The 27,186-nt window shown below is 38.9% G+C and overlaps 1 protein-coding gene across 1 annotated transcript in view; it reads right to left on the bottom strand.

The window, feature by feature from the left end:
* Nucleotides 1-856: 856 nt before the first annotated feature.
* The window catches only part of KDR (kinase insert domain receptor), a 42,520-nt gene continuing 16,190 nt past the window's right edge, over nucleotides 857-27,186 (bottom strand). Inside the window, exons 12-30 of the mRNA XM_011362628.2 lie at nucleotides 26,601-26,709; nucleotides 25,612-25,932; nucleotides 23,417-23,563; nucleotides 22,949-23,080; nucleotides 20,524-20,630; nucleotides 19,966-20,101; nucleotides 19,493-19,597; nucleotides 18,058-18,171; nucleotides 17,387-17,475; nucleotides 16,627-16,780; nucleotides 14,613-14,710; nucleotides 12,279-12,401; nucleotides 12,014-12,125; nucleotides 11,660-11,759; nucleotides 11,151-11,256; nucleotides 9,868-10,019; nucleotides 4,789-4,888; nucleotides 4,209-4,294; nucleotides 857-2,443 (exon numbers count right to left, since the gene is read on the bottom strand). Of these exons, the coding sequence (XP_011360930.1) occupies nucleotides 2,221-2,443; nucleotides 4,209-4,294; nucleotides 4,789-4,888; nucleotides 9,868-10,019; nucleotides 11,151-11,256; nucleotides 11,660-11,759; nucleotides 12,014-12,125; nucleotides 12,279-12,401; nucleotides 14,613-14,710; nucleotides 16,627-16,780; nucleotides 17,387-17,475; nucleotides 18,058-18,171; nucleotides 19,493-19,597; nucleotides 19,966-20,101; nucleotides 20,524-20,630; nucleotides 22,949-23,080; nucleotides 23,417-23,563; nucleotides 25,612-25,932; nucleotides 26,601-26,709 (2,514 nt within the window). The 3' untranslated portion in view covers nucleotides 857-2,220. The remainder of the gene's footprint in view (nucleotides 2,444-4,208; nucleotides 4,295-4,788; nucleotides 4,889-9,867; nucleotides 10,020-11,150; nucleotides 11,257-11,659; nucleotides 11,760-12,013; nucleotides 12,126-12,278; nucleotides 12,402-14,612; nucleotides 14,711-16,626; nucleotides 16,781-17,386; nucleotides 17,476-18,057; nucleotides 18,172-19,492; nucleotides 19,598-19,965; nucleotides 20,102-20,523; nucleotides 20,631-22,948; nucleotides 23,081-23,416; nucleotides 23,564-25,611; nucleotides 25,933-26,600; nucleotides 26,710-27,186) is intronic.

The following is a 27,186-nucleotide window of genomic DNA, read 5'->3' as shown; positions in this document are numbered from 1 at the left end:
AATTGGGAAGACCTTCTCTGATAAGATTAAAAATCCTAGAAGCCATTAAAAAAAGTTAGGCATATTTGACTATATAAACATTTCAAAGTCTTGTATAAAAAATACCACAAAGAGTAGGGCCACTCATTGATGCCAATGATTTGTCAGATAATTTCACTCACTGAATTTGAGCAAAAGTAATTCCTGAAAATGGCATTGTTGTAGCTGATGTTCTGACACTGTAGAGTAAAACATTATAGAAAACTATCAATATGCTCCATGCTTCCCAGAACTGCCTGAGTCTAGCCACCTGTCTCAGAATCTCTCACCCTCTGATTTTCATGGTTGCCTATTCTAACAGGCATGGGGTCTACTGAAGGGCCACAGACACTATTAGAGTATTTATCGTGTATCTCTAAGTCCATGTTTTAAGAATCCCAAAGTGCTTGGAATATAATGAGAGTACATGTGTGAGCAAATAATTTGTGTGATGAAGAAGAGGAAGGGGAGAAGCAATTATACCTCAAGCCAGAAATATTTACCCTCAAAATAGTTATGATAATATTATACTACTGTGTTTTTTTTTTAACTAAGAATACATTTATTGGTTTAAAAAGTATATAAGCATTTTATGAAAATATCCTTTGTAAGAAGAATAAAAGAACAAGTAAAAATGAAAAACAACCACATGGAAATTATGTCTGATTTCCCCTCCTCCATTTTAGAAGTGAGAGAAATTATAGGTACGGCAATGCAACTTTGCAAAGAGATTCCTTCACATTTTTCATTTTTTTTAATAAAATGGCATCAATAGCTGAAAGCATTATAACCTTTGTTATGCTACATAATACTGATACAAAATGTGAATAGTACGAAGTTCATTATATATAATATAAGGTTTTAATATATTACATTTGTTTCTACATAAACGGACTATAAATATATGTGCCATAGCATGTTTATAGTTATGGTTCCCAGCATCTCACACTATGGTACCAAACGAAAAATACATTTTGTTTTTTAAAAAGGAAAGAACAAGGGCAGAAACCAGTAGAAATAGCTTTACATGTTAAAAGTCTACATAATATAATAGATGTTGTTATAACTTTGGCTATAAAATAATTTTGAAGTCTGACTAATAATTATTCAAAGAGTGAACAAATCAAATCAGATTTTATTAGATTATAGAGGCCAAATTACTAAAATACTGACTAGTTGGGAGTTAAAGGGAGTGGGAAGGCATGGGGAGGATAGGAGGAACAAAAGAGTAAAATCCTTCCTGAAGCTTTGACGCCACAGCTTGATACTGAACCTACTGCATTCAGGCTCAGACATATCACATCAGGACAGATATGTGAGTATTCATCCAGAAGAAACCAGAAGCTGGTTTATACAGTCAGAACTCTTCAACACGACAGGGAGCCTCTGTCCGAATGTCCTTTCTTTGTGGTATCTGAATAAAGAATCTGCCTGGGAAACCAGGAGCCAGAGCTGCATCATTTCCTTCCTGGGGCTTGGCCAGGAGACACGTAAGAGTCCGGAAGGAAATCTCATTAGGAGTCGGAAACAGCATAAGGAACTCTCATTTAGCCCCACTGGGAAGAGCACGCAACCTTCTAAAACCAGTAACCTCGTCTGAAGCCTTTATATTTCCTCACAGACCCCATGCCCACCTCCACCAGAGCCAACACAATGCATTTGCAGGCTCCAGTACACTCTCAAAGAAAGCCAACATCTTCCTTTCTATCATTGCAAACCCCGCATGTAAGACTTGGCTCAGGACCCACATCCTAAACAAAGCTTCTTAGATGGACACAGCCCTAAAGGTCTTTCTCATCTTCGATGCCTAAAGCACTTTCCATTGCCTGGTTTATCTTCTACTTTTACAGAGGTGTCAGCTCCCCAGGTATTGCTACTTCTTGGAGGACAAAGCCATTTCTTGAACTTCTTTTGTTATTAACTGTGGGAAACCCACAGTAGGGGGCATCATACATGTTTTTTTACATGGATGAAAAAGAGAATAAGGTCAATACTGCGAGAAGACACAAACACATTCTTGAGTCACAAACATCTTGTCAGAAAATGTCTAGGGGACTGGCTCCCTGCAGTCCGAAGTCTTTTTTTTTTTTTTTAATGAAAATCAAATGTGGCTACTTCCTGGTGGGAGAAAGAACAACACTTGAAAATCTGAGCAGCACCTCTCATGTAATTTCCAGGAGTGGGGGATGTGGGTACCTCCTTTTAAACAGGAGGAGAGCTCAATATGGTCCCAGAATCAGGCTGGAGAATCTGGGCTGCACTGCCAGCTTGTGGTTCAATCTCCATCAGCTTTAAAAGTTCTGCCTCCTCACTGGAGTACACAGTGGTTTCCGTGTCATCAGAGTGATACCCGGACTGGTATCCACTGGTCTGGTTTGAACCTTCAGATGCCACAGACTCCTTACTTTTGCTGAGCATCAGTCCACTGTGGAACAAATGGCAACCAAATGAGTTGGTAGAGAGAAGGCAGTTCTTTTGCTTCTTACCCCAACCCCATTCCCAACCCTAGGGAAATATGGGCTGTAATTTCCCTGGAGACACCAGCCCCTATCTCTCCCACTCATTAATCAACATATCAGGTTCACTCAGACAATGTCTATTTTCAGGTTCTAGCATGAATGAGTCATTTCAGTTGAGTCCTCTTCCTCAGGTCTAAGTCTTTCAAGCCTGAGATGAGATGAAAGGCAGCTCTCCTGAGTTGTATAACGACTCCTTACAATGACAACTTGCAGACTGATAGGTTTCTGTACAGTGATCGAAGCCAAAAGGACTCTTTTGTGATCTGAAAGGAAACTGGGATATTCTGAAACTCCACTCGTGCTTTCCCCACACTGTCGATTAGGGGGATTACAAGGCATGTGTATGGTGCTAATAAAGTTCTCGAGCAACATTAAACTTTAATAAGTTGAAGCATGTGTGTGCAATCAAGCCAGACATGTCAAAAACTGCTTTTTACTCATCAAAACCACATTCTTTGGAAGGGCTGAGGATCTGGATCACTTAGTAGCAAGTAGAGAATGTTTTCAATGATGTGGAACCATGATAGATGGTAATCACGTCAAAGCTTAGGAGTATAGGCTGTGTTGATCTAAAACTTCAGGACTTATAACTTCTCAAGATATTCTGAAATGTGGGTTTTTTCCCTCTTAATAAGTGTTTTACCAAATTATTCATATTAAACACTGCAAAAGGGGATTTTATTAACTCTGTTCTCGTATGTAGTTTAAAAGTTATTTCAAATAACTAGAAATGTAATTTTTCTTTCAATCCAACCCCAAAAAGTTGAGTGTCTTAAGCAATGGCATGGCACCTGGCACACAGCCATTGCTGAATAAGTATATTTTAAATCAATGAATGAAACATATGACTGGCTCTCATAATTTCTTACCTTGGGCCTAAAACAAATAATAAAATCCCACAATAGCACATTTTAATGTTTTGGTTTTTTTTCTTTTCAGCCTGGGCATCACTCAATAACTCATGGGTGTTTCCATTTTATACAACAGATTATGAGGTCAAAAATCTCTATTCTTACCTAGAGCGAACCCACTAGCAAATAAATAACTACTCTGTAGCCTATTATTCTTATAAATACAGATTTTCATTTATTTGTTAGGTTAAAAGCAGATACCTCTATTCAAAACAACTACAAATTCCTACAGAACCACATGGGGGAAATTATATTCAAAACCAAATTTAGTGTTTTTCCCACAATTAAGTACTTAACACAGCCAATAAAATTTAAGTTATCTTAAACATATACATACTGGCTTTTTTATACATCGTATTTCTTAAGGACAGATCCACCTTTTATGTACAGGTTTGAAAATTCTCTGGAGTCCATGAAGATTTTAATTATCTCAATTGTTTTCGAGATCACATCCAATGACCTCTTTGTTATTTAGCCAGTACCATATAAACGACTGACCATAATAAATATGCTCAGAAATTTCCTTGTATTCATAATTCTCATAAAAATTGACCTATTCCTCTAACTTATTTCAGATTCCTTTTTAGACTTGCCACTTAATGTATTTGCTTGATCTGTCTCAGTTCTTTATTAGGTTGACGCAAATTTGTCCAACCAACAAAGACACAAAAAGGGAAAATGCTACACCTACACTAAAAGTCCTAAGTTCCTTTCAAAAATTCCTCTTTCAACTTGTCTTTTCTGTTTGGCTGAGCCTTACCTAAAAGATGGAGCTAATTTGGTTCTGTCTTCCAAGGTTTTCAGCTCTTCTGATGCAAGAACCATACCACTGTCCGTCTGGTTGTCCTTGAGAGACAATGAGATGGCATAGTTGATAAGTGTGTACACTGACCAACTACTCGATTAAACTGATTTCCTAACTCATCTATCAGACAACACATTGTTCTACAGAAGGAGAGGTAAAGGTGTCATAGCCAGAAATTGCAAGCTGCAAGAGGAAGAAATCACTTCCTAGAAGTACACCTAGGCGAGGAAGAAAGGAATTTACAGAGAAGAAGCTGAGAGGCCATTTCCATCCTTATTTTCATAATGATACTATTGACAGTTGAGTAGAATTGGGAATGAAGCTAGATTATCTCGAGCCTTGGACCAACGGCTTTACTTACGGAAAAATCAAGGGGGCCTAGTAAATTCCATTTCCACAATGATTCCATGACACAGACCCTCAAGGAAAGCCTTATAATGAGACTCTAAGACTCTAATGCTTAGGCTAATATTTATCTAACTAATGTTTCGTTCTCTGTATTATTTCTAAGACTATTTTTAAAAGATGTACTTACATCTGGGATTACTTTTACTTCTGGTTCTTCCATCGGGATATCTTCAAATGTTTTTACACTCACAGGCCGGCTCTTTAGCTTACTGTTCTGCAGATACTGACTGAAAAAGAATAAATATTTATACTTTAGTGGTGGTATATTTGGCTGCAGATACCACAAGTGATACCTAAGTTCATTATCTTTCAACCACAAGTTTAATAGCGACCTTCAAAACATCCTTTGGAAAAAGAATAACAAAACAAAAATCTTTCTCTGCTAGCACACATTGAAGGCTTAATTTCCTGTGAAAGTCCATTTAAAAGTATAATATAACTGAGGGGCCTAGATGATCCCCTGTTCCTTTGAATTGTGCTTCTGAGGTCCAGGGCTGGACTAAAGACAACAACAGCAAACTAAGTGATCAACTGCCTTCTGCTTGGCTTCCTGATTGCATGCAATTCCTCCATTGAGTTCTCAACATATTATTGTTTCACGTCTTTCTAGCCATCTTCAGAAAAGCAGATAGAAAGTTTTTCTACATAATGCTCACAGAGCAACCGTTCAATGAAAGATGGACAGAGGAAACACCTGTAGATCTCACTGAATCTCACCATAGGATACTGAACCTTGCAGGATCTGAAGACAACTTCCTCTGTCTACATGTAATAGAGGCTTAGTGTGAACATGGGGTGGTGGTTTGTGGGGAGGGGGCATTGCTGAGTCTCACTTTCCCCTATTTTCAGCCCACAGAGATTTGCTGGTCTTAGGAAAAGGCAGTGGTTCAAGAGTCACAAGGTATTTTGTCTATTTCAGTCTACCACTAAGTACACAAACTTGGGACAGTTGTATTTCTATGTCTCTGATACTCCATCTTTAAACTGTACTGGCACTAGCTTTCCTTCCCTCACTCAGAAGAATGAATAATATGGTAAATGGTGGTGGGGGGATGGAGTAAGTGTTCTTAGAAAGAATGATGCTCTATCAACTAAAGCTTGTTTTCTTCCTTTGAATTCCAAAAGGTGTCAGTTTCCTTTAGGAGTCCAAAGAATAGGACTTGGCAAATGACACATCACCTATTCCCAGGGCGTGCTCCTTCCCTGTCTTGTGGCTTTGGGTTAGTCTGAGTGATTTGGTTAAAATTACCTACAGCCTAACTGGAGAGAAGGGAACTCTTTTTCACAAGGGAGAGACAGCAAATTCACCTTTTACTCTTATCCCAGTGTACTTTCCACCATAGGCAGCCTTCTGGACATGCTACCTATTCCCTGTGTTTTCTGTAACTGAGTGGAATGAGGACTCACTTGGGCCAAAGGAGAAGAATAGAAACTGTGTCTCCCTCCCCTATCCCAGGAGGCTGGTTCCTCCCCGTATAGAGAGGAGAAGTTTACCAGTGACATCCTCACTCAGGAAACTCCACAAGAAAGAGGACATGATATACATGGAGTGAGAAAAGCAAACTTCTCCTAAGTCCAGTCCCTAAAAGTGTCAGTTACTAAAAACTATGGGTAGCATTGTCAATCATTCACTCACTCACTCATTCAGGAATCCCATACTGAGAATATTCCACTTGCCAGGCACTATCCTAAATGCTCTTCAACCATTATCTTATGGCATCTTCACAAACAGCACCTGTCTATGGGAGAGTATTATTATCTCAGCTTCAGATGAGGAACTGAGGCATAGAAAGGTTAAGGAACTTGCCCCAAATCACAAAACTGTAATATCTGGATTATTATTTTGATGGCAATGCATAACCACTAAAAGATTTTAAGCATGAGATTGACCACGTCAGATATGCCCTTTAGAAAGATGACTCTGGGTTGAAGAGGGTAAGACCAGAAGCAGTGAGACCAATGAGGAAGCAATTCCACTTATCTGAGAGAAAGAAGGGCAGCCTGACTACAGAAAGGTAAGGCTCACACGGTTTGGAGAAGTGGACAGATTACAGAAATGTCTGGGATGTAGAATAAACTAGAGTTGGTGAGCTCGGGCTATACTGCAGCTGCCTTAAAAAGGACAGCTCCTTGATTTCTGAGCCCAATAACTCAAAAATTGCATGACCCTTCACAGTTAAAAATTCATCTTCATAGATATTGTTGCATCTGCTCCTCACAAAATTACAAAATAGTTTTTTTGTTGTTTTTCTTTTTTCTTTTTTTTTTTCCACTTCCCATTTGTAGGTGAAGATGCTAAGGCTTAGGGAGGAGATGGCTAGAACCAAAATTTAAACTTTGGTCATAGACACTAAAGCCAATGCAGATTTTTGTTTCGTTTTGTTTTGTATTTTAACCTGACTCCCTTGGGAAAGTATCAGGAAGGAAAAGAAAAAAGAGAACAGTGGATATGACTATTCAAGTTTTTATTAAGCACCTAGTATGTACACAGTACTGTTCTCTACCATGTGTGCACTGACTGTGTGGTGGAGGGGGTGGGGAGAAGGGAGTACATGGGGCATGAGATATACAAAAGGTGGGAAAAGAACAGTTTCACTTCAGGCTGTCTAATATTATAGCTAAATTCAGGAACATCTAGCCAGCAGGCTATCTCAGGCATCAATCTATATGCAGCATTTAGTCATCACTAACAATTAACCAAAATGAAGAAAATGGTATGCGCTAAAACCTTTTTCTGGGAGAGAACTGAAAAGAAGTCTTTGATAAGCTGCTTGGAGTGGGAGGTGAAACCCCCAGGGGAAATGATGGAGCAATCGCAGATGGTCCCCAAACTCCCTTCAAAGAAAGATGAGTGCAATTAATATGTTTTCTTGCAGGAAGCATGCAAACTTAGGGCCAGAGCTGATTCGCAGGGGAAATGAGAGACAAAGCTAAGTCTAGACACTGGTGGTCCTTCCTCCTCATCCTTCCCCCACACACCTCCCAGCCTTTCTCTAATTAAATGTTGAACATATATTTTTAAAAGAGGCAGCAAATCATGAGGCTGGCTCCCACAGTGATGTCTCTGTCCAGCTCTATTTATAATGCAATGTAATTGAAAATTATAAAAAAAGAAGCAGGTAAGAAAGACTCTGTGGCTTTTCTACCTGACTAGAAATGGGGAAGAAGAGAAAAAAGTCCACTTAGAGGTACCCCAGCCTCATCTCTTTCTCCACAGGAAAGCAAAACCACAGAGAGCATTAAAATAAAGTGTGCTGTATACAGATGCTTCCATTCTGCCTTTCTTTTAATGCCAATGATTAAAATGTGACTGTGGAGTCTCATTTTTATAAAAGGGAAAAAGGTGGAAGTGGTTGCGAGGGGATGCAGACAAAAGATTCAAACTTCCATTTTATTTTTCCAATTATAGCTGGATAAAAGAGAAACTGGACTAGAAAGACCAATTCAAAAATCACAGGCAGAAAATAGAAGCCAGGCCTGTGCTTGGAGTGTGATGTCACATTTGTCCACGCTTCTGGGGATAAATGTTAGCAGCCCTATCTTAGATCCAGCATCATATTTGGCACTTTCATTACACAAACATGACTTCATCAACTCTCAGCACCATATGCAAAGCACCCAAGAGAGCCAGGATGCTGTTGACTTGGATTCTCACTCCACCTGGTCACAGGAAACCCAAGGAATATAGTTCATGATCAAATGGCTTTCTGTTAAAAGAGAAGGCAATAATGTTGTGGGAATAATTACCACACCAGAAGGCCAGCTGAACTCAAACTAGGACTTTTAAACATGGGAAGGGAACTGTACAGGCTTTCATTTCATGGGAGAAAACGGCACTGAGTTAGATATCAAAGGAACTGTATTCATTCGAGGGATATGATTTTAATCAGCTTTTTAAAAAGTGCTTCTTAAGTGCTAGGCACTTAGAAATACATTATATCAGTAATTCTTGAAACAATTCTTTTCGAACAATACCAGTGACTTCACTTGGATCACAGCAAAGATCTACCCCAGGTCACACAGCTACTAAGAAGCTGACTTGGTAATCTAAGCCACTTCTATCTGACTCAAAATCTGGATCTTGAATCACAATATTGTATTCTCCCAAGTAATCTGAGCATCTTGTTCAACATCTACATCAAAAAAGATAAGAATTTCTACCTTGCCTAGCACTGAGATAACACTGAGAGTTACCATGTAGGCAAATCTGATAATATAAGGAAAAGGTCTTCGAAAAATGACAAAAGTTCTTGACAAATGAAATAGGCGGTTCACTTGTTGGCCTCCAACCACTCAGCTTTCTTCTCTCTCTAGGAGCAGCATTCCTGCTGCCCTATGTGATTTCATGAGACAAACTGTTCAGGGTGCTTTCTCACCTGCTATCTGGCAACCTGGTCAAGTGCTGGAGCTCCGTGCCCCTCCCAGCAGCTACAGCACTCAAGAGAGCAACCTAGGCCTATGCCATCAGCGGGGTCCACTGATGGGAAGAAAATACTCAAAGGGGTGAGAAAAGAAACAAAGCAAAGGGAAGTAGCCCCAGGCATAGTGAAAGGCAACTGTAACATTATATTGTAGAAAACCATATCCACTTTTTCCTTAGGCACAGGTGCTGGGATAGAGAAAAAAGAAAGCTGCCTTCAGAACCTCTTTACAAATCAAGAAAGGACTGCAGTGCATGTGTTTTAAATAAGCCTAGAAGTCCCATTATGCACATATACTGAAAATCAGACTTGGTGGAGCTTCTGAAGATGTGCTGCCCAGTCTAATTCAGGGCACATCCCATGGCATACTGTACCTTAGCCCCAGAGGCATAAGTGTGTTTTCATATATGCATGAAAATCTTTCCTAAGCCATTTAATTCACATTAATAAAAGAGTACATGGGGATAATTTAAATGCAGATGTCTTTGTAAAATTGGTCTCTTTTTCTGGAGATTAACAAACTGTGGCATTCCAGCTATTTGCAGCTGCAGGGCTTAGAATTCTGAAAGGAAGAGCTATGGTAGCAATGTGGGCTACAGATGGGAGGAAGCACACCTACCCAGGCCCTCTTCAAGAAACACTTCCCTTTATGTTAGTCTTGGGGCTATGGTTAAATGTGGAAGTGGGATGCAGCAGCTTTGTAAAATGTCTTTCTTCCACCCTCCCTCCCCACGATGACCTTGAAGCCCCTCACCCTCCCAGGGAATGTGGGCCATACACAGTACCTGATTCCTGCTGTGTTGTCATAATGGAATTTAGGGTCACATGTTTCCTCTTCCTCCATACAGGAAACAGGTGAGGTAGGCAGAGAGAGTCCAGAATCCTCTTCCATGCTCAAAGTCTCCGATATAGGAAGAACGATGTAGTCTTTGCCATCCTAAAGCAATAAACATGGTGCAATTGTTATGGCTTCAGTCCTTCAAGGGCCTTTCCATGAAAAACAAAGGCCAAGGGGGGCTTCTTGGTTATGGGGTGTGTTGCCTTCATGCCTGAATGTAAAACTTTAAGATAACATTAAAAATGGCTTGTCAAAAACAAAAGAGCACTCAAAAGGTGTGTGTACATTAAAGTGTAATAAAGAAGTTCATGAATAACAAGATAGGGGTAGGGGACACAGAGCACTGTGGCTATAATGAGACAAAGCAGGCTGTGATCACAGTCGCAGCAACAGAACACATGAAACTCCACAGAGCCCAGAAATCATCTCTTCACAAAGCCCTGTCTACACAAGCCAGGTCCTTTAAAGGACATATCATCCAATTTTAACCTCTACATTTCAAGGCAATGGAAAAACTGATGACAGTCTAGAGAAAGGCAATAAATGTGCAGGAAAATAGGTCTTCTAAAAAAGGTTGCACAACTTAACATTATTTTATCAAAAGAAAGAAATAAAGGGCAACATGATACCTTTAAATGTTTGGAAGGATTATGATAAAAACAGATTTGACCCATTGTCCCCCAGATGTTCAAAAGAAAGGCAGGAGGAAATTGGTTTCCATTCACTATAGTAAGAGGCGTTGAGTGGAGATTAAATAACTTTCTAGTGGTAAAGGCTACAAGTCTAAATTTCTCCTGTGGAAGTTATGAAGGCCTGGAATTTTACCAAAAAGAAAAAAAAAAGCCATCTATTTTGCAGAGAGGGTTCTGATACATTTTTGCCTGCAGAATGTATTAAAAATTCCTTGAAATTCCATCTCTTGTTGATATTCTGTGGATCAACTACTTTGTTGTTATTATTTTTACTTTAGAGGAGCATCAAAGACTTAACAAAAAGGTACATTCATAATAATAAGAGTGGTATACGACCAGGTTATTAATTAAGATCTCGTCTGTCTAGAAAGATAATTACAGCTTTTAGAAAATCATCACTGCTCAGATCTAGAAAAATATGGCTCCTTATTCATTGGTTGAGAGGATAATATGGTCACCATGAGAAGATCTAGGCAGTAGAGGAGCCCTTGACACCTAAGTGCTCTTTATGGAAGCTTCTTGGATGGAAGTCACAAACCTGCTGAGCATTAGCTTGTAACAGATTTCCCAGATGTTCTACCAATTCTGAAAACGTGGGTCTCTGATTGGGCTCCCCATGCCAGCAGTCAAGCATGGTCTGGTACCTAGAGAAGCAAAACACTGATGTCATTCACAACCTCTTTCCTCCTGATCTGATGCTGAAAATAAGCACTTGAATGAGTAAATACTTACGAAGAGTCTACCATGAACCAAGATGCTAAACAGGGAAACATAAGACACTTGATGCTCCCCTTGGAGCATCAAGTGTGTACAGAATAGAAAATTATAAATCAACAACTAATAAAAAGTAATTGGTTGGTATAGATAAAATGATATCATTTCAAGAAGAAGAGATGACTCTGTGCTTGAGATTATCAAAGAAGGACTGTAAGGGAGAAGAAGGACACAAACTAGGCCACAAAGAAGGTGTATATAATGCCAAGTCTCTAAGCAGGGAGAATTTTGTGAGCAAAGAAAGAGAATACAAAGATATTATTAAAGCCTTACATTTCTGGTGTGGTATAATCAGGAGCCCTCATTCTAGTTCCTTCTTTCAATCGCCTACAAAATTCCTCATCAATCTTTACTCCAGGATATGGAGAAGCACCTAGAAGAAAAACAGGAATGGGATATTATTCAATTTGATTTTCTCTTATAGAAAACCATGATGGCCTGATTTTTTAACATCCCATCATCTATATATCTTTTCCTACTTTCTGTTGTTTAGATTTTATAATCCAAACCTTCCAAACAAGTTTCACCCAATAAAGGTTGAACACAAGAGAGAAAAAGTTTTATTGGGGCCACTGATTTTTATCATTCTATTTGAAGTCTGGGTAGAGAGACCAAGAGGAGACTTACCTAAGGAAAATATTTCCCAGAGCAAGACACCAAAAGACCACACATCACTCTGAATTGTGTACACTCTGTCAAAAATTGTTTCTGGGGCCATCCATTTCAAAGGGAGGCGTGCCTAAGAGGATAGAAGACAAGTAATCAGAACCTGACTTAGCAAATATCTGAAGAAAAACACTTCTTTTGCTCCTGAACACAGGTCCTGAAGTGTGCTAAGAGGAGTCTGAATTCTGCAACTTAATAGACCACTGGATTCATCTTTGAAACTTACATCTCCTTTTCTGACATAGTCTGGGTCTTTATAAATGTCCCGGGCCAAGCCAAAGTCACAGATTTTAACCACGTTCTTCTCTGACAAGAGGATATTTCGTGCTGCCAGGTCCCTGTGGATACACTGCAAAAAGAATCATGTGTGCATTAGGTCTCGGCACAGCTGATCTTTTCTACATCTGTTGTGACCTCATGCTTAAAAAAAAACAAAAAACCAAAAAAAACCCACATCAGAAAACCAACTGATTAACAAGCACCGGGTTAATATCTTTTATCAACACTTCAGGAAAAAAGTCTGAGTTTCATTGAGACACACATCTGCTTATTCCATAAACAGCCTCAGACTTTGGAGTTACATTAAGTTATAGTATGATGAGGGAGTCATAAATAGACTTCTCTTGGATACAATTAAGAATGTGTTTCTAGTCACAACCACACATCCCTTTTGCCTGGCTCCATATACGGTTAAAACATGTTATTCTAAGGGAGGCCCTAGAATGGGATTTATTTTGAATGAATGCACGGAAATCAGAAACAAGGGGCTCTCACTGGTTTGGTGCCCTTTGTTGGTTTCCCCATGCCATACATAGCTGGACTGGCCCTGATAAACAATTCGCAGTGGGGCTCATCCTGTTTGCAAAGCAATTTCAGCTTCTCGCTAGTCAAGGTGATTCTCTGGCACACTAAAAAGGGAAATCAATTCTCCTTGGCTTTGTTTCTATTTTTTTTTTCTGCTCCCCAGTTTCTCCCTTCTCTATATTCCCCAACTTCATCTAACTTCCTATTACTGAGCAGCTTTAGCTCCACCTGGTAGATTTGTGAGAGAATAGGAGTCTCAGGAACATTGAGAAATGAATGAAAGGTTTAGATGAGAATTCTTACGTCATTGTAGAAGTGATCGTGTGAGCTGAGCATTACTGACCATCTCACACTTTGCATCTGTGTAGCTCTTTCCTTCAATGAGGCATATTCAAAAGCACATTGTCTAGCATGGCTGAGCAAGACAGGAGATTCCAAAAAACAGCCAGCCTTTCCTACCTCCTTCCCAACCTAAGAGCTTCCTTTTTCAGCCCAACAACCAGGTGGTATTCAAGAAATCAGTTGGTAGATTAAAGAGAAGTCGAAGGATCTTCCCCCATCCCCATTCCATTCCTAGTCACCGAAAGGAACCCTGACTAAATGGCAGGCCCTGGCCTTAAAAAAAATACTTGAAAAAATCAGAATCTTCAAGAAGAGCCAAGGACCTTTCTCTTTGGGAAAATCCTGTAAGACCCTACTTCTCTCCTTTGCCTGTGGAAGAGAGGACAAGAGCTCCCACAGGAACATCCAAGATCCTAAAACTATGAAACTGATGAGTTTTAATTTCAGGAAAATAAACTGGGTTAGGGATTTCAGTCTACTTTAAAAATCAAAAAAAGCCAAACAAACTTTCAGTCTTTCTTCCTTCCGTAGGCTGCAGCAAATGCATTTTGTCAACAGATACTTTTTCTTTAAACTTAATTTGATTTTTTCTTGTTTAATGTCAAATCATCCATTATATCCTTTCCAGAAAGGTGACTTCAACCAACCTCACTCCCTCAATAGTGTTTACAATCTTTGGAATATTTGTAACTTGTCATGTCCCCACCTCAGCCTTTGTTTGGCCTATTTTTCTAATTTTAGCTCTTTTAATCGCTCTCATCTGAAGCCTGTCCTTCCTGGCTTCTAATTATACTACTAACAAATACTTTTTGATAGATCGTGATAAATGTAAAATAAATTAAAAATAGACTCTCTTACAAGGCTCAGTCCCTCACCTCTTCCAGGTCATTGCTCAAATGTTACATTCTTATAAAGCCTTCCTTGTCCACTTTGTTTAAAATTTAAAATCGACATACACAAACACAGGAGCATATGCATGTGACAAACATACCATTCCTATATATTCTATAACCCTTCCCTGCTCATTTTCCCCATAGCTCTTACTTCCATCTCACCTCCTATGTATTTTACTTGTTGATATTATTTACTCTTTGCTCCGTCCACCAGGATGTGAACTCCATAAAGCTGGAGAGTTTTGCTTGTTCATTCACACAGTATCGTTACTGCTTAGAAGACTGCCTGCTCTTAGTAAATGCTCAATAAGTATTTATCACATGAATTAATTTCATGAAATTCTAATCCTTACACCCCCTTAATTAACATAATTGGAACCTCCCTTACAGAGCTCTTTTAATAGTCCTGGAAGTAGTGAATGAATTATAGTCCCCAACAAACAACAGTGCCTGGCACCGGACATCTTATTTCCAAATCTGTGATTTGAAGAGATATGTGGCTTCCCTTTGAGCTGTTTTACCTTCCGTGATGCCAAAAACTCCATGCCCTTGGCCACTTGGAAGCTGTAACAGATGAGATGCTCCAAGGTCAGAAAGTTCTTATACAGATCTTCAGAAACTGTCAGAAGGTGCAGGAGGACAGAGATCAGTATTTCCACTAGAAACTATTTGTCTATAAGTTTGTTAGAGTAATCTTCATTTTATAACTTGGGAGTTAAAATTTCATGAAATAGAATCAGAAAGAAAATGCCTCTATCTTCTGTAAATGTGCTGAATTCCAGTATTATTAGCCTTCATCATTCCCGTTAGCAAAAATATTGGTTTTTCTATTTCAGCCAAATTGAACCAGCAAATCCAGAAGGCAGAATGGAGGTAAAATTGGCACAGGTAATAAAGTGGAAGAGGACTTTTTCAAATTTGCTGTTTAAAACTGTTGTTTTTTTCATGTACCCAAAGGGATAAACAATAGTTTCATATCAAGAACTCTAAAAATAAAACAACAGTATTCAGGGTTATTGTATCTGTTCTCTCCAGGCTTTGTCCTGGGACAAAGGCCAAAGGTCAAAATATTATCTATAACAGATAACTAAAAATACCAGAAATATATTTACTTCTCTCATTTTTGAATTGAGAAAGTACTGTAAACACATTAAATCTGGCCTGTGAAAATGCTTTTTTCCTTCAAGGATATGAATGAGAGGTGACAGGAACATGGAGAGAAAGATGAATTTAGTAAATCAATGGTTTTTACTTTCATGCAACTGACACAAACAAATACCAAGGCATTAATGGGTTTTTCAGCATGATCTCTTAAATTTTAGTCAGATAAGAGATGGCTTCTTTCCTGGAGACAAATACCAAAGTAAATGAAAACTCAGTTGTAATAACCTTGTAAGTATTAAAAAGGCTCGAACTGTTTTCTTAATGATTTCTTATGCTTAGGGCTAGAGAGCCCTCAGTGAATAATCAGCAAAACCCCTTTGTTTTCCAAATGAAGAAATGTAGGCAAAATTGTAGGCCAACATCCTTTCTACTCCAACTTACTACCTCAATCCCTTGCGTGTCCAGTTCCCTGGCCACCATATTATGAGAAAGAAGGATGGAGCAGATGGCTCCACTCGGTGTGAATCCAGTTATGTGAGGTCTACACAACCACCCCATACTCTTCTAGACCACGTTCCAGCCTCACACTGGCTGCTTGGCTTCTAAGGGAAAGAAGGCAGATTTCAGTACTATCTATGGCCTCATGTCAAGAGAAATAGAAGAGAGTTTCTTCCACCATTTCATGGTTAGATTCTTCTAAGCTCATGCCTCAAGAGGACCTAGATGTCAGGAAGCACCATCTCTATATCCATGGAGCTCTCTCTGCTCCTTCTGATGGAAGTAGATAGTATATCCTGGAGCCAGAAGTAGTTCTAGAAGTTAGGCTGAGAACACAGCTCCACTCAGAAAGAGCCCTAAAATATCACTGGAAGTATAACTGGATGAAGAAAAGTATATTTGCCAAGACTCCTTTGATGAAGTATAGTTGGAAAGAAGACTTGATAAGCCACTGGGGTAAGGTAGAAACAACAGGTGGCCCCTACATTGCTTTGGAGAAGGCTGGGTATGATTAATTAAAACACTTCTGTTGTGCTGGTGAGGTAAGCAATGCTTAGGGCAATGGAGAGGCTAATTAGCCACCAAAGAGCCTCCTTTTCCTTTCTGGAGCATAGTGCTGGGCCTCTCCTGATAATATATGCTGACCAATATTTTAAGGGCATTTGTTTGATAGTTGCCTACTACTTAGCAACTCTGGGGTACTGAGATTTCTCAGGCTAGACATACTTTGCTTTACAGCCTAGCCTGCTGCTTGTTTGGAGTACCCACACTTCACTTTGGGGGAGACTGAATGAAAGTAGTCTAGAAATTCAAGTCTTTCAAATATTAGGTAGTGTCGGACATTTCTCACAGCAAAATTCATCTTAACACTCTGTCACCTTGTCTGTTCCTACAGGGGTATTCATGAAGTGTATAGGAAGCAATGGCAGGTACCTTCTTCCTCCTCCACATCACTGAGAGATTTCTCCTCAACAAATCCAGAGCTGGCTGAGCTCTGGCTACTGGTGATACTGTCCAAGCGGCGTTTAGGATCCATGGTAATTTCTCCAACGTATTCTTTCCCTGGACGGAACCGTGCCCCTTTGGTCTACAAAGAAACATATGAACCAACAAACTCCTTGAATACAAAAGGGATCTCTAAAATTTAGTAAACTTTAAAAGTAAGTGTAACTATTAAAAATCAGACTAAAAGGACATCAGCATCAGGATTAGGCAGTCTCTGAGCTGAAATTTTGGACGAGTGTTCTACATAATAAATTTTATTCCATAAAGCCTAGCTCCTTCATTAGCTTCAGTAGATAGTGCCTTGTTTCAAGTTTCACTCAGACACACTTTCAACAGTACGGTGCTCTTTACAGAGTGATTTACACTTTACAGGGCCAAATGGGATTAGGGGAGAGAGAGAATAATCCGAGGTTTTCCTTCTCTCTGTCCTTCCCTTAATCACTCCATCCTTCTCTCTCCTCCTCAGGCACCATTTATAATGGGTAAGTAGATTAAAGTTACAAAAATAAAACATGAAAAGCACGTGTCTCCCAGAAGGTAAAAGAGGAAGTTACGACAGCCAAGAGGTAACATGAGAAGATTCTTTACGAGTTCTTCACGGAACTTTAACAAAAAAAATTAACCTGTATCACTTTGAGTTTTCCTCCATTTCACAATGTGATCAGAGCTGAGTTAAGAAATGACATACCTTGTAGGGGACAAATTCATTTCTCTTGCTCCTCAAGTAAGTTGATAGGTTTCCAAACTTGCAGAATTCCACAATCACCATGAGTGGCCCTGCAGACAGTACATTATGTCAAAAAAAAAAAAAAAAAAAGGGTTATCACTCATGTTTCTCACTAAAGTTAATATGTTTTTAAACCAGAGATTATCACAGAAGAGGCCACAACCTTTCATTGGAGATAGGATCATAGAAATCAGCTGGTCACAATCCCCTGATATTGGAACTTTTCTTTTTCCAAAAGGCAATTCCATAAGATTGACAAAATTTAAAAAGAAAACCAACCTACTTGCTTTTCAGCATAATCACCTAAGAGGATGCCATTTCAGGGAGAACTACTGTTAGGGTCCTTTGCTTTCAAGTTTTTTGGGAAGTTTACTTTTCTCATCTGAACACCTATTACACAAGTAGCAAACTGTATTATAGTAATGTGACATTTTTTAATTCACAGGAAGTTCTAGAATAATTTATAATGCCATTCAATCTCCATGAAATGTATTGATTTCTTGGAATCTGGCAAAGTATCCTAAGTTAAGGAAATCAAGGCCACAAGAACAAGAGGTAAGCGGTTTCCCTCAAATACCAGCTGAGAAGTGAATGCCCGAATCAGGCAATCAGAACCAACCACAGGTACTCACCTCCTGGCTTGGTACAGGCACCTAGAAGGTTGACCACATTGAGATGGTGGCCAATGTGAATGAGGATCTTGAGTTCAGACATGAGGGCTCGATGTTCACTGTGTGTTGCTCCTTCTACAAATACAGGGAAAAGAGGGAAATCATAAACGTGGGCATTACCTTAGATAGATTGATGTATCTGTGCAACTTGCCCTCCAGAGAAAATATAACTGTAGCCCAATTTCAGAGTAGGTGTATTCTCCTAAAAGTCAAATATAAATTATATTTTCTAATTCTAAATCAAACTCCTACTTTAAGTGCACTCGGAATGTTTGATATTTAAAAGAATCCATTGTGAAGTCTTTTGCAAAGTGGAGAATACATCCTCCAATTGAATCATGCCCAGACTTTCTTCTTTCACAAAAATAAAGGGGATTTTCATATATCAGGTTTACTACGTTTCTTAGGGCCTGATTATTTCAGTGCTTCCTCATAAGGAAGCAACACTTTGTATTAAATATCCTCATGTGTTAGGGGCTATGCTGAAGTTCCCACTAATCAGTGCTGAAAAGGAAACTTAACAAGGGCCAGCTGGCACAAGAGACTGATGAGACTAAGACTGTGAGTTTGATCCAGTACAGACCGGTATACTTCCCTCTAATTCACACAGTCCACACCTCAGGTCCTGATGAGGCACCTCAAAATTACATATCCCCTTGGCCACTAGGGAGAACAGGCCAAAAACCAGAGATGGCTTTCAAATGCACAAGACCTGTTGGCAAAGGGTAAGTGGCATCGTCTTCATCAATGAAAGCACTTTACAACCGGAGCAAAGAGCTTTATGCTCATCAGCTCCCCCAAATTAAAATGACAAGACCAGAATTTCATTACTATTAGGATTAGCAGTTGGTTATAAAGCTTTTAATTTTTTAACTATAACTATAGCCCATAATCCCTTATTCCCAGCACAACTCTTTTTATTTTGCATTTTTTCTTTCATATGTGAAATCTTTATATATTTCAATCCTAGGGAACATGCTATTTTTGTATTCTACTGTTTTTGATTTATTATGCCAAATTTTTTTTCATGTTTCCAGACAGTCTATAATTATCTTACTATCACACTATAATATATTTTTAAAAATTTTATATAACCAAAATATTTTTTTCCTATAGCCAGGCCACAAAGTACAGTTGTGCAAGCTGTGCCTTGCATAAGGACTCCCAGGCAAGGTGGGCTTAAACCCATCCTTGACTTTGCCTGCCTGGCTGTGCACTCGGGCATGAGGCTATAAAAGAGGAACTATTTTCCAATTTGCATAAAGGTATATATGCTGACTACATGCTTGGTTAGTGGGCCTTCCTAACAGCAAAGCCACTGATAAAAGTCTTTCATCATTTTTAAAGACTAGATGAAACAGATAGAGGAATATATCACCATATAATTTTGCTTTACCTTTCAACATTTTGACAGCCACTGTCTTGCAAGTTGCTGTCTTGTCGATTCCAAAGGCATCTGCTTCAATCACTTGGCCAAAGGCACCACGGCCAAGAGGCTTACCTACAGTGAGCAATGACAGCAGCAACAAAACAGACTTGGACTATGATACCACCAAAGTGATTTGCAGAGATTCCAGCTAGGTAGGGTGACCACACATCCCAGTTTAGTATGAACAGTATAGTTTACCTTCTTGTCCTAGCTTAGTTATTTAATACCTCCCCCTTCACTTTCCAAATGTCCTACTTTGGATGATTACAAGGGACCTTACATCTAAATGACCAAAGGGTGATTACTCCAATTCAAGAGATGGAATGAATATTGCTGAACCAGAACCCAACATTTGAATAGACTAGATTGGTCATCATCTTAAAAGAAGACGAGATGGCCTGGTAAACCTACTATGAAATTAATATTACTTGAAAACACACCTAGTTTCAGCCGGTCTCTGGGGAATTCCCATTTGCTGGCATCATAAGGCAGGCGTTCACAGTGTTCATCCAAGGGGAGTTCATCTGGGTCCATGACAATGGACAAGTAGCCTGTCTTCAGTTCCCCTCCATTGGCCTAGAAAGCAATACTCCTTTAACTCATACACACTCTGTTTGGCTGTTGTTTTGTGTGCCTGTTATTGTTTTGATGGCAGCCCCATTCCTGATGTCTCTTTTTCAAATAAACTCATGGAGTGTGAGAGTAGTTCTATTATAATCCTGTTTCTAGTGTCCTCTCAACTCCTAAATAAGCACAGAATTAAGGTCTTAAATCTTAATTACACTAGACAGTCTAAACCTTTTCTCTCCTAGTGGCTTCTATTAATTAAAGCCCAGTGTTTCAGCCAAAAGAAAGTGGGCAAGAATGTTATTGTATTGAAATAAATTGTGCCCATTGAGCCAATAACAATGAGAAGAAACAACTCAAAGAGCCCCAGTCAGCTTTCATCAATCATGAAAACCAATGTGCATTGGATGGATGAGAAATTATTTTGTTACCCGTTTAACGGTCCGTAGAATGATGACGAGAAGTAGCCAGAAGAACATGGCAATCACTGCAGTGCCTACTAGAATAATGACTTCCAAGTTTGTCTTCTCCTGGGCACCTGGAAATACACAATTGAATGGGCATCAGCAGTTGGAAACGCCTTTGATATTAGATGACAAAGTGCAATGCTAAAGGAAGATCTCAAGCTTACCGGCATGGAAAAAATCCTAAACAATAATAGTCGCAAACTTCTAACTTGGATGGAGTCTTTTACTATTCTTAATGGATAATTTAAAGTTTGTAAAATGTTGCTCATGAAAACATCCAACAACAAAATTCTAAAATAATTAAATATTAAAATATTAATGTCTTCAAAGACAAGCATAGAAAGTGTTTGGAAGAAGAACTGACTTTGATGGAAAGAAAACAGATCAATTTCTATAGAGAAGTGTTTTCATTTAGAGAAAAAGAAATTTGGTTTCACACTGATGGTCTATGTTTTGATCTGTATAGAGTTTCAGAAAGGATCATTTAAGAAACTAAGTAGGGAAATAAATGTAGTCCTTTGGCCAGAGAGCTATTGATGACCACACACCTACTAGGTGATCATTGCTTTCAATATGTCATCTCACTTAATCTTCTCAATAACTTTCAGTTTTCAGATGGAGAAACAAGTTTATAGAGGTTAGGCTACTTCATCAAGGACACACAGCAAATTGGTGGAATGGTCAAGAGTTAAACAAAGTCTATCCAATACCAGTTAACCATTATACCACCTTGTCCTTGTGTGTCAGGAGCCTGACTGGGGAAAAGAGAGAGCCAAAATGAGTGCATGCTGCATGGCCTGGCAATATGAGTTTAAAACCACTCACGAAAGGAAATAGAAGAGAAAAGGCTAGAGGTCAACAAGGAAAGCTGCAGAAGCTCAGGGCTCCAGAGGACAGCTCTGAGTGGAGAAATTAAGCCCAGAGGAGGCTTTCCACTAAGAGTGATTAGCAAATGGGTGATAAGGAAGCGATTATCACTTAGGGTCCCCACTGGATGAGGGTAGTGTGAACCAAACCCGGCTACAAGCGCGAGTGGCCCACCCATGGCAGCCTCAAAAAGACAGAAAGACAAGTAATCAATTAGTTAGCAAAATAAGAGTTAACAGTTAAGAGACAAGCACCAAGGATACTTGGAAGTAGATTTTATTTCTCTGGTGGTCTTACTGAAGTAATTCTCTACTTATACACAGAGATTTAAAAGTCCACGTATACAAAGTAAAAAGTTCAAAGATTCAATTGTCTATATAAGTTTGTGTATTAATAGTCCCATAATAACATCTTAGCAGAACTTAGCAGGAAAATTACAATTTACCACTTCTTTTCTTAGTATTCTCTTCGGGTGAGAAGTAAATATAATCCCTGTGCCAGTGTTATCTAGTTGGATATCAGTAACCAGCCACAGACAGCTAAAAGAGGTGAGGCCGAGCACGGGACAGCACTGAAAGTCTGCCTTAGGATTTGCTCTAAGACATGAAGCTCTTCAGCAGTGGCCGAACCACCACATCATTTGAAATCTTTATTTCAAGCACTTGAAATCTTTATTTGCAAGTGGAGTTTGTGAAATGGTAATAAGCCTACAGATTTGAAAACAAGTCAAGGTATTAAGATGCAATACTTGGCAACAGAGATTTGACAGATTAAAGGAACTACAATCTAGGCTTTGAGAGACAAGTTAGGATGAGTTCATAGAAATCTGTCAGTTCCTCCATCTGTCACCATCCTTCTTTCTTCCCCTTGCACACCATTCCTTCACCCACGTAATACACTTTCATTGTCCCCTTGATGGGTTATTTTTTAAAAAGACATAAGAATACACTTCTGAAGATAAAATATTTTGTCAAAAATTATCTTTCCCATCTGAGAAAATGCCAGATTTCACATCATTCCTACATATGCATACAAGTTTCCTTTTATGTTTAGATAAAAAACCCCAATTTTCCATTTCAGAGAAGCAATGGTCTATTTTCACAAATGAACTATATCTTTAGTCCAATGAAAACTATGAACCTTTGTGACTATCTGGATAATACTGATTTTCAGAACTAGGCAGTAATTCTAATGTTTTTCCAAATAAATATAGAAGTAATATTCCATGTCAAGTTAATTGAGCCATTCAAATGAAAGAATCAGGGAAAGGAGCATATTCTGCCTGCCTGGCTACGAATTTTTCCACAATGAAAACTATGGGGACAGAAATGTGATGCAATCAGAATTAAAATAACAATAATTATGTTTTCTGGTTACAATAATATATACTTATAGTAGAAAATTTACAATGTACAAAGAATATTAAAAATCACCTATAATCTTCCACCCAAAATATATGAATATATATAAAATACATGCTAATCTTAAAAATCATCTGATGTGTCTTTGAAATCCCACTGACCTTCTACTATGAAAAATGCTTCCACTTTTGCACACCCAAGAACACTGCATGCTTGGCAGGTGTAGAGACCTTCATCCTCCTTCCTCACCCTAGGGATAGTTAGATTCTGGTTCCCATCTTTCAGTATGATGCCTGAGAAAGGAATAAAATTTTTATTTAGGATGTGGTCTGGAAGAGCTTTTCAGGAAAAACAAAATATTAAAATATAAATGTTGCACTTTATTTGGGCTATTATTCAACTCTAAAGGGTTATATAAGATCTACTGCTGACTCATCACCCCTGGCTGTCATGAGAATTCAACAAGTTTGAATACTCTGTCTGATTCTGAGTCTATGAAATGAGCCAGACCATGAACACTAAGATTGCTATTTTTTTCTACCTAAGGCAAATCCAGAAATAATATAGATTTTAGACAACATCTCCAGGAAAATTCTGCAACCAAAGAGAGATAGGCATGTTCTATTCACCTGAGTCTTCCACAAGTGTCTCATTATCTTTAAACCATGATATCCGTGGAAGGGGATTCCCAGACGCTGTACATGAAACTTCAATGGTTTCGCCAATACTTGTCGTCAGGTTCTCCAGGTTTCCTGTCATCCTTGGTGCCATGCGTTCTATGCACACAAAAAGAAAATAGTACATTTAGATATAACTTTTGAAATTCTTTGAGTATCAGTAAACTATTAAACCATTTAAACTTAGTAAACAGTACACTGTTGATTTACTAAGCTGAAAACACCCAGGGTCAATAATAGTACCACTGGTCACTGAGTAAATGAAATGAAACTAATAAGTCAGGACAATTTAGACAGACTACTGCATCTCTTTGAACATTCATATTAGTGATTCAAACTGATAATTACATCACAAAATAAAGGTTGTCATCTTTATGGCTTTTTCCTCTAACCAGATATAGTTTCCCTCCCATGAACGTTCTAGCCAGTGACACCCTAGAATTTTGCCATGTTTCTCTTGGAAAGTCCAAAACCTCAGTGTTATTCAGCAAAGAACACTTTAATTTTTTTGGTACTTTTTATAAAACTCATTTGTACTATTTCTGTCACTCACTATCAGTCCTATGATGGACAGGGCAGGAGTGTTTGCCTTATTTTACCAATGAAATAACTGCATTTCAGGGGGTTAAACAATATGCCCAAGTCCCTATAACTCTCTAACCAGGTGAACTAATAGAATCATGTGAGCCTAAAAGACCAGTCCAATGCTATTTCCACTAAAACACACATGAAAAAACAACAATATCCTAAGGAAAGTCAAAGATTTAAAGAAAATGAAGCCCTTGGGTATTTGTTTGCCTGTACAGCAAAACTTCAGATTTATTCTTTTCCTGTAACTCATCAAAGTGCTGTAGAAATATCTTGTCCAAACCAATTGAATATCAAAAGGAATCTTCCTGAAAGAATTACTTAGCAAAATGAGATTACCTGAATGGTCAACTACACTGAAGTTTAAACAAATGGTCCTGGACTCTAGTCTATTTCTAAGAATAATTTTGGGGAAACAACTCGGGAGACCTTAGGGAAGCAAACAAGGCTAGGAGCTTCCCTCACATCTCTTTCTGAGTTCTTCCATTGACTTGAAACAAGACCAGTCACCAAGGTGAACAGAAAACATGATCATATATGTGGTGTGATTTGAAGAGCCTTGGGATGACTTCACCCCAAAAATATCTCTTCTTTTCATACCTAAGTCTTATACTAGCAAAATCTATCCTAATGTTCATCTGAAGATAACTCTTAAAATATGCCAAGGCCTCTGAAGATATTATCCTCAAAAATTTGGTATAGTTTATCTTGGCAGTTCCCCTTCCTAACAATAAAAAACAGAACACATGCTTCTCTAGAAGCTTGGAAAGGACACAAAGGACAAGACAAAATGGAGGGTAATGGCACAAAGAGAAACTTTCTAAATTTGCCTGATCTCCTCAGAGACAGAGAAGCACAAGGTTAGATGAGGTATAAAGAGTGGCTTCATGGGGAGTTTACAAAGCTATCTGCTTACCAAAATTATCTCATGGACCTTGAACTATGCTGGACCACATGAGATGATACAGAAGTACAGGCATTACATGTAGCACCCCTCCCATGGGCTCTCATAGGTCCTAAACAACCCCACCGCCATACTCTTCATGCAGCAGATATCTCACTGAGCACCTAGCACGTGTTCTATGACTAGAGGACAGCACGGAGTAAAACAGAAAACATTTTCTGTCCACATGGACACAGAGACCTTATTGTACTATGACTGCCCATTGGTTGTCTGTGTTCTTATCTTGTTTACCTATTCACCACTGTGCACGTCTGATACCCTCTTAGCCCACACTAGACATTCAATAAATATGTGTTTGTTTAAGTAAATAAATGCCCAAGAACAGGGCAGAAATTTCCCTGGTTCAGGCTAATCCCTTGCAGATGCTAGTAAGTTATTCCACTATCAGGGTTGGAAAGAACCATACTATTTTCTCTTTTTAATGTATCACTTCACCATTATTAGCTTCTTTCTGCCTCAAGGACTTTCAGTGAATAAGACAAGTATGTACCAGTTAACTTCACAAGCTCAAGATAGTAATCTTCACTCAGCACCTGAAAGCACTACATCTAAGGCATTCCAATGGCCTCTGAATGATCCAGAGTTGCCTCCCTACCTAGGATTGTGAGCTGCGTGACCACACAATGTCTTTTCTTGGTCTTCCTGTCCTGAGCAAAGCAGACATAGTCTCCTTGATCCTGCAAAGATGTGTTCTGGAGCTCCATGATCAGAATGTCATTTGTGCTATTAGAGAACATGGTAGCATTCATTTTCCAAAGAGCATCCAAGTTCTTGCAAACAGGTGTGGGCACAGCCTGTGGGCCAAGTTTGTACCATGTGAGGTTCTCAAATGTAGTTCTGTCTGCGCTGCACCACAAAGACACACTCTCCTGCTCAGTTGGCTGGCCGCCAGGTTGCACAGTGATTTCAGGACCCCCTAAAATGTAAAATCCACGGTTAGAAGATAGCGACTCAACTTGGGCAGCGCACTGTCATCTTCTTGTTGCCTTCAGACTTCTATAAAGCACCAAGAGAAGGGAAGCTCCACAGTCCCAGACGATATAATACAGGGAGACAACTAAAATGGATGATTCAGGTCCCAACACGTATTATTTTACCAAAATATATTATTTGGAAATGTAAATGAATTCTTCAGATATTTATCAAATCTCCAATCAGCTAAAGTTTAGCCATAAAACTAAGATAAAAAGACACAATCAGCAGCATTGGGAGGGCACTGTTCCTGTCATTATAACTGCATCCAGAAGACCCAACCTTGCCAACTGGTCAGCAGCAAGCCCACCAATATTGACTGAACCCCAATAAGCCAATCATTGTGCTAGACACGGATGATGAAGACATACATATAACGCATGACTTGTAATTAAAAAGCATATGTGAAATCGTTATCTCTCCAGTGAAGTCTCCAGTGACTTCACATGAGCCCAGGAACTTCGATTTATGAACAAAAGCATCAGTTATCAATCCAAGTCCTCTTCCTAAACACCAAGTCACTCACAGGAATGACAAGAACTAGAGAGCAACAGACAGCTTAGCACCTACTTGGCAAGAAGACCAGCCCACCCCTTGGAGAGCAGTACTTACTGGTTACGTGAAAGGAGATAACCCTCTCGCCTCTCCCAGCTTTGTTGACCGCTTCACATTTGTACAAAGCTGACACATTTGCTGCTTGGATAACAAGAGTACTTACAGTCTGTGAAAAAAACAAATCCAAGGCCATAAATAATGGAGGCTGTTTTATGCACATGCATTCAGACTAAAATTTAGCCATCCCCAACTGCTACAACCTGCCTACTCTGTTCATACTACTGCACTGACCACTCCCAAATTCATACAAGTATAATTATGCTGGTGTAGATCACACATTGCACAAATGGGTTTTGGAAACCGTGTGTTTTAATATAACACATTTTCTTATTTTCATATTTGTAAAATCAGAATCACCTTACAACAAATGTATAGATTTAATAGCACATGAGTTTTATCTTTCTCTAAGCTGTTAAGTCAATGGTGCTTCTAAAAGTCAATGGTGTTTTCAAGCCAACTTAATATGCAAGTATTTTATCATCAATTTATTTGATTATCAATCTCCAATATCCTTTACACATTATTAAACCCTGCTTCTATGCCATCCTTCCATCTTTCCATAAAAGAGAGAGAGAGAGACAAA

Source organism: Pteropus vampyrus, unplaced genomic scaffold (assembly GCF_000151845.1).
Source record: "Pteropus vampyrus isolate Shadow unplaced genomic scaffold, Pvam_2.0 Scaffold77, whole genome shotgun sequence".
Taxonomy (NCBI): Eukaryota; Metazoa; Chordata; class Mammalia; order Chiroptera; family Pteropodidae; genus Pteropus; species Pteropus vampyrus.
This window is presented reverse-complemented; position numbering and strand designations above follow the sequence as displayed.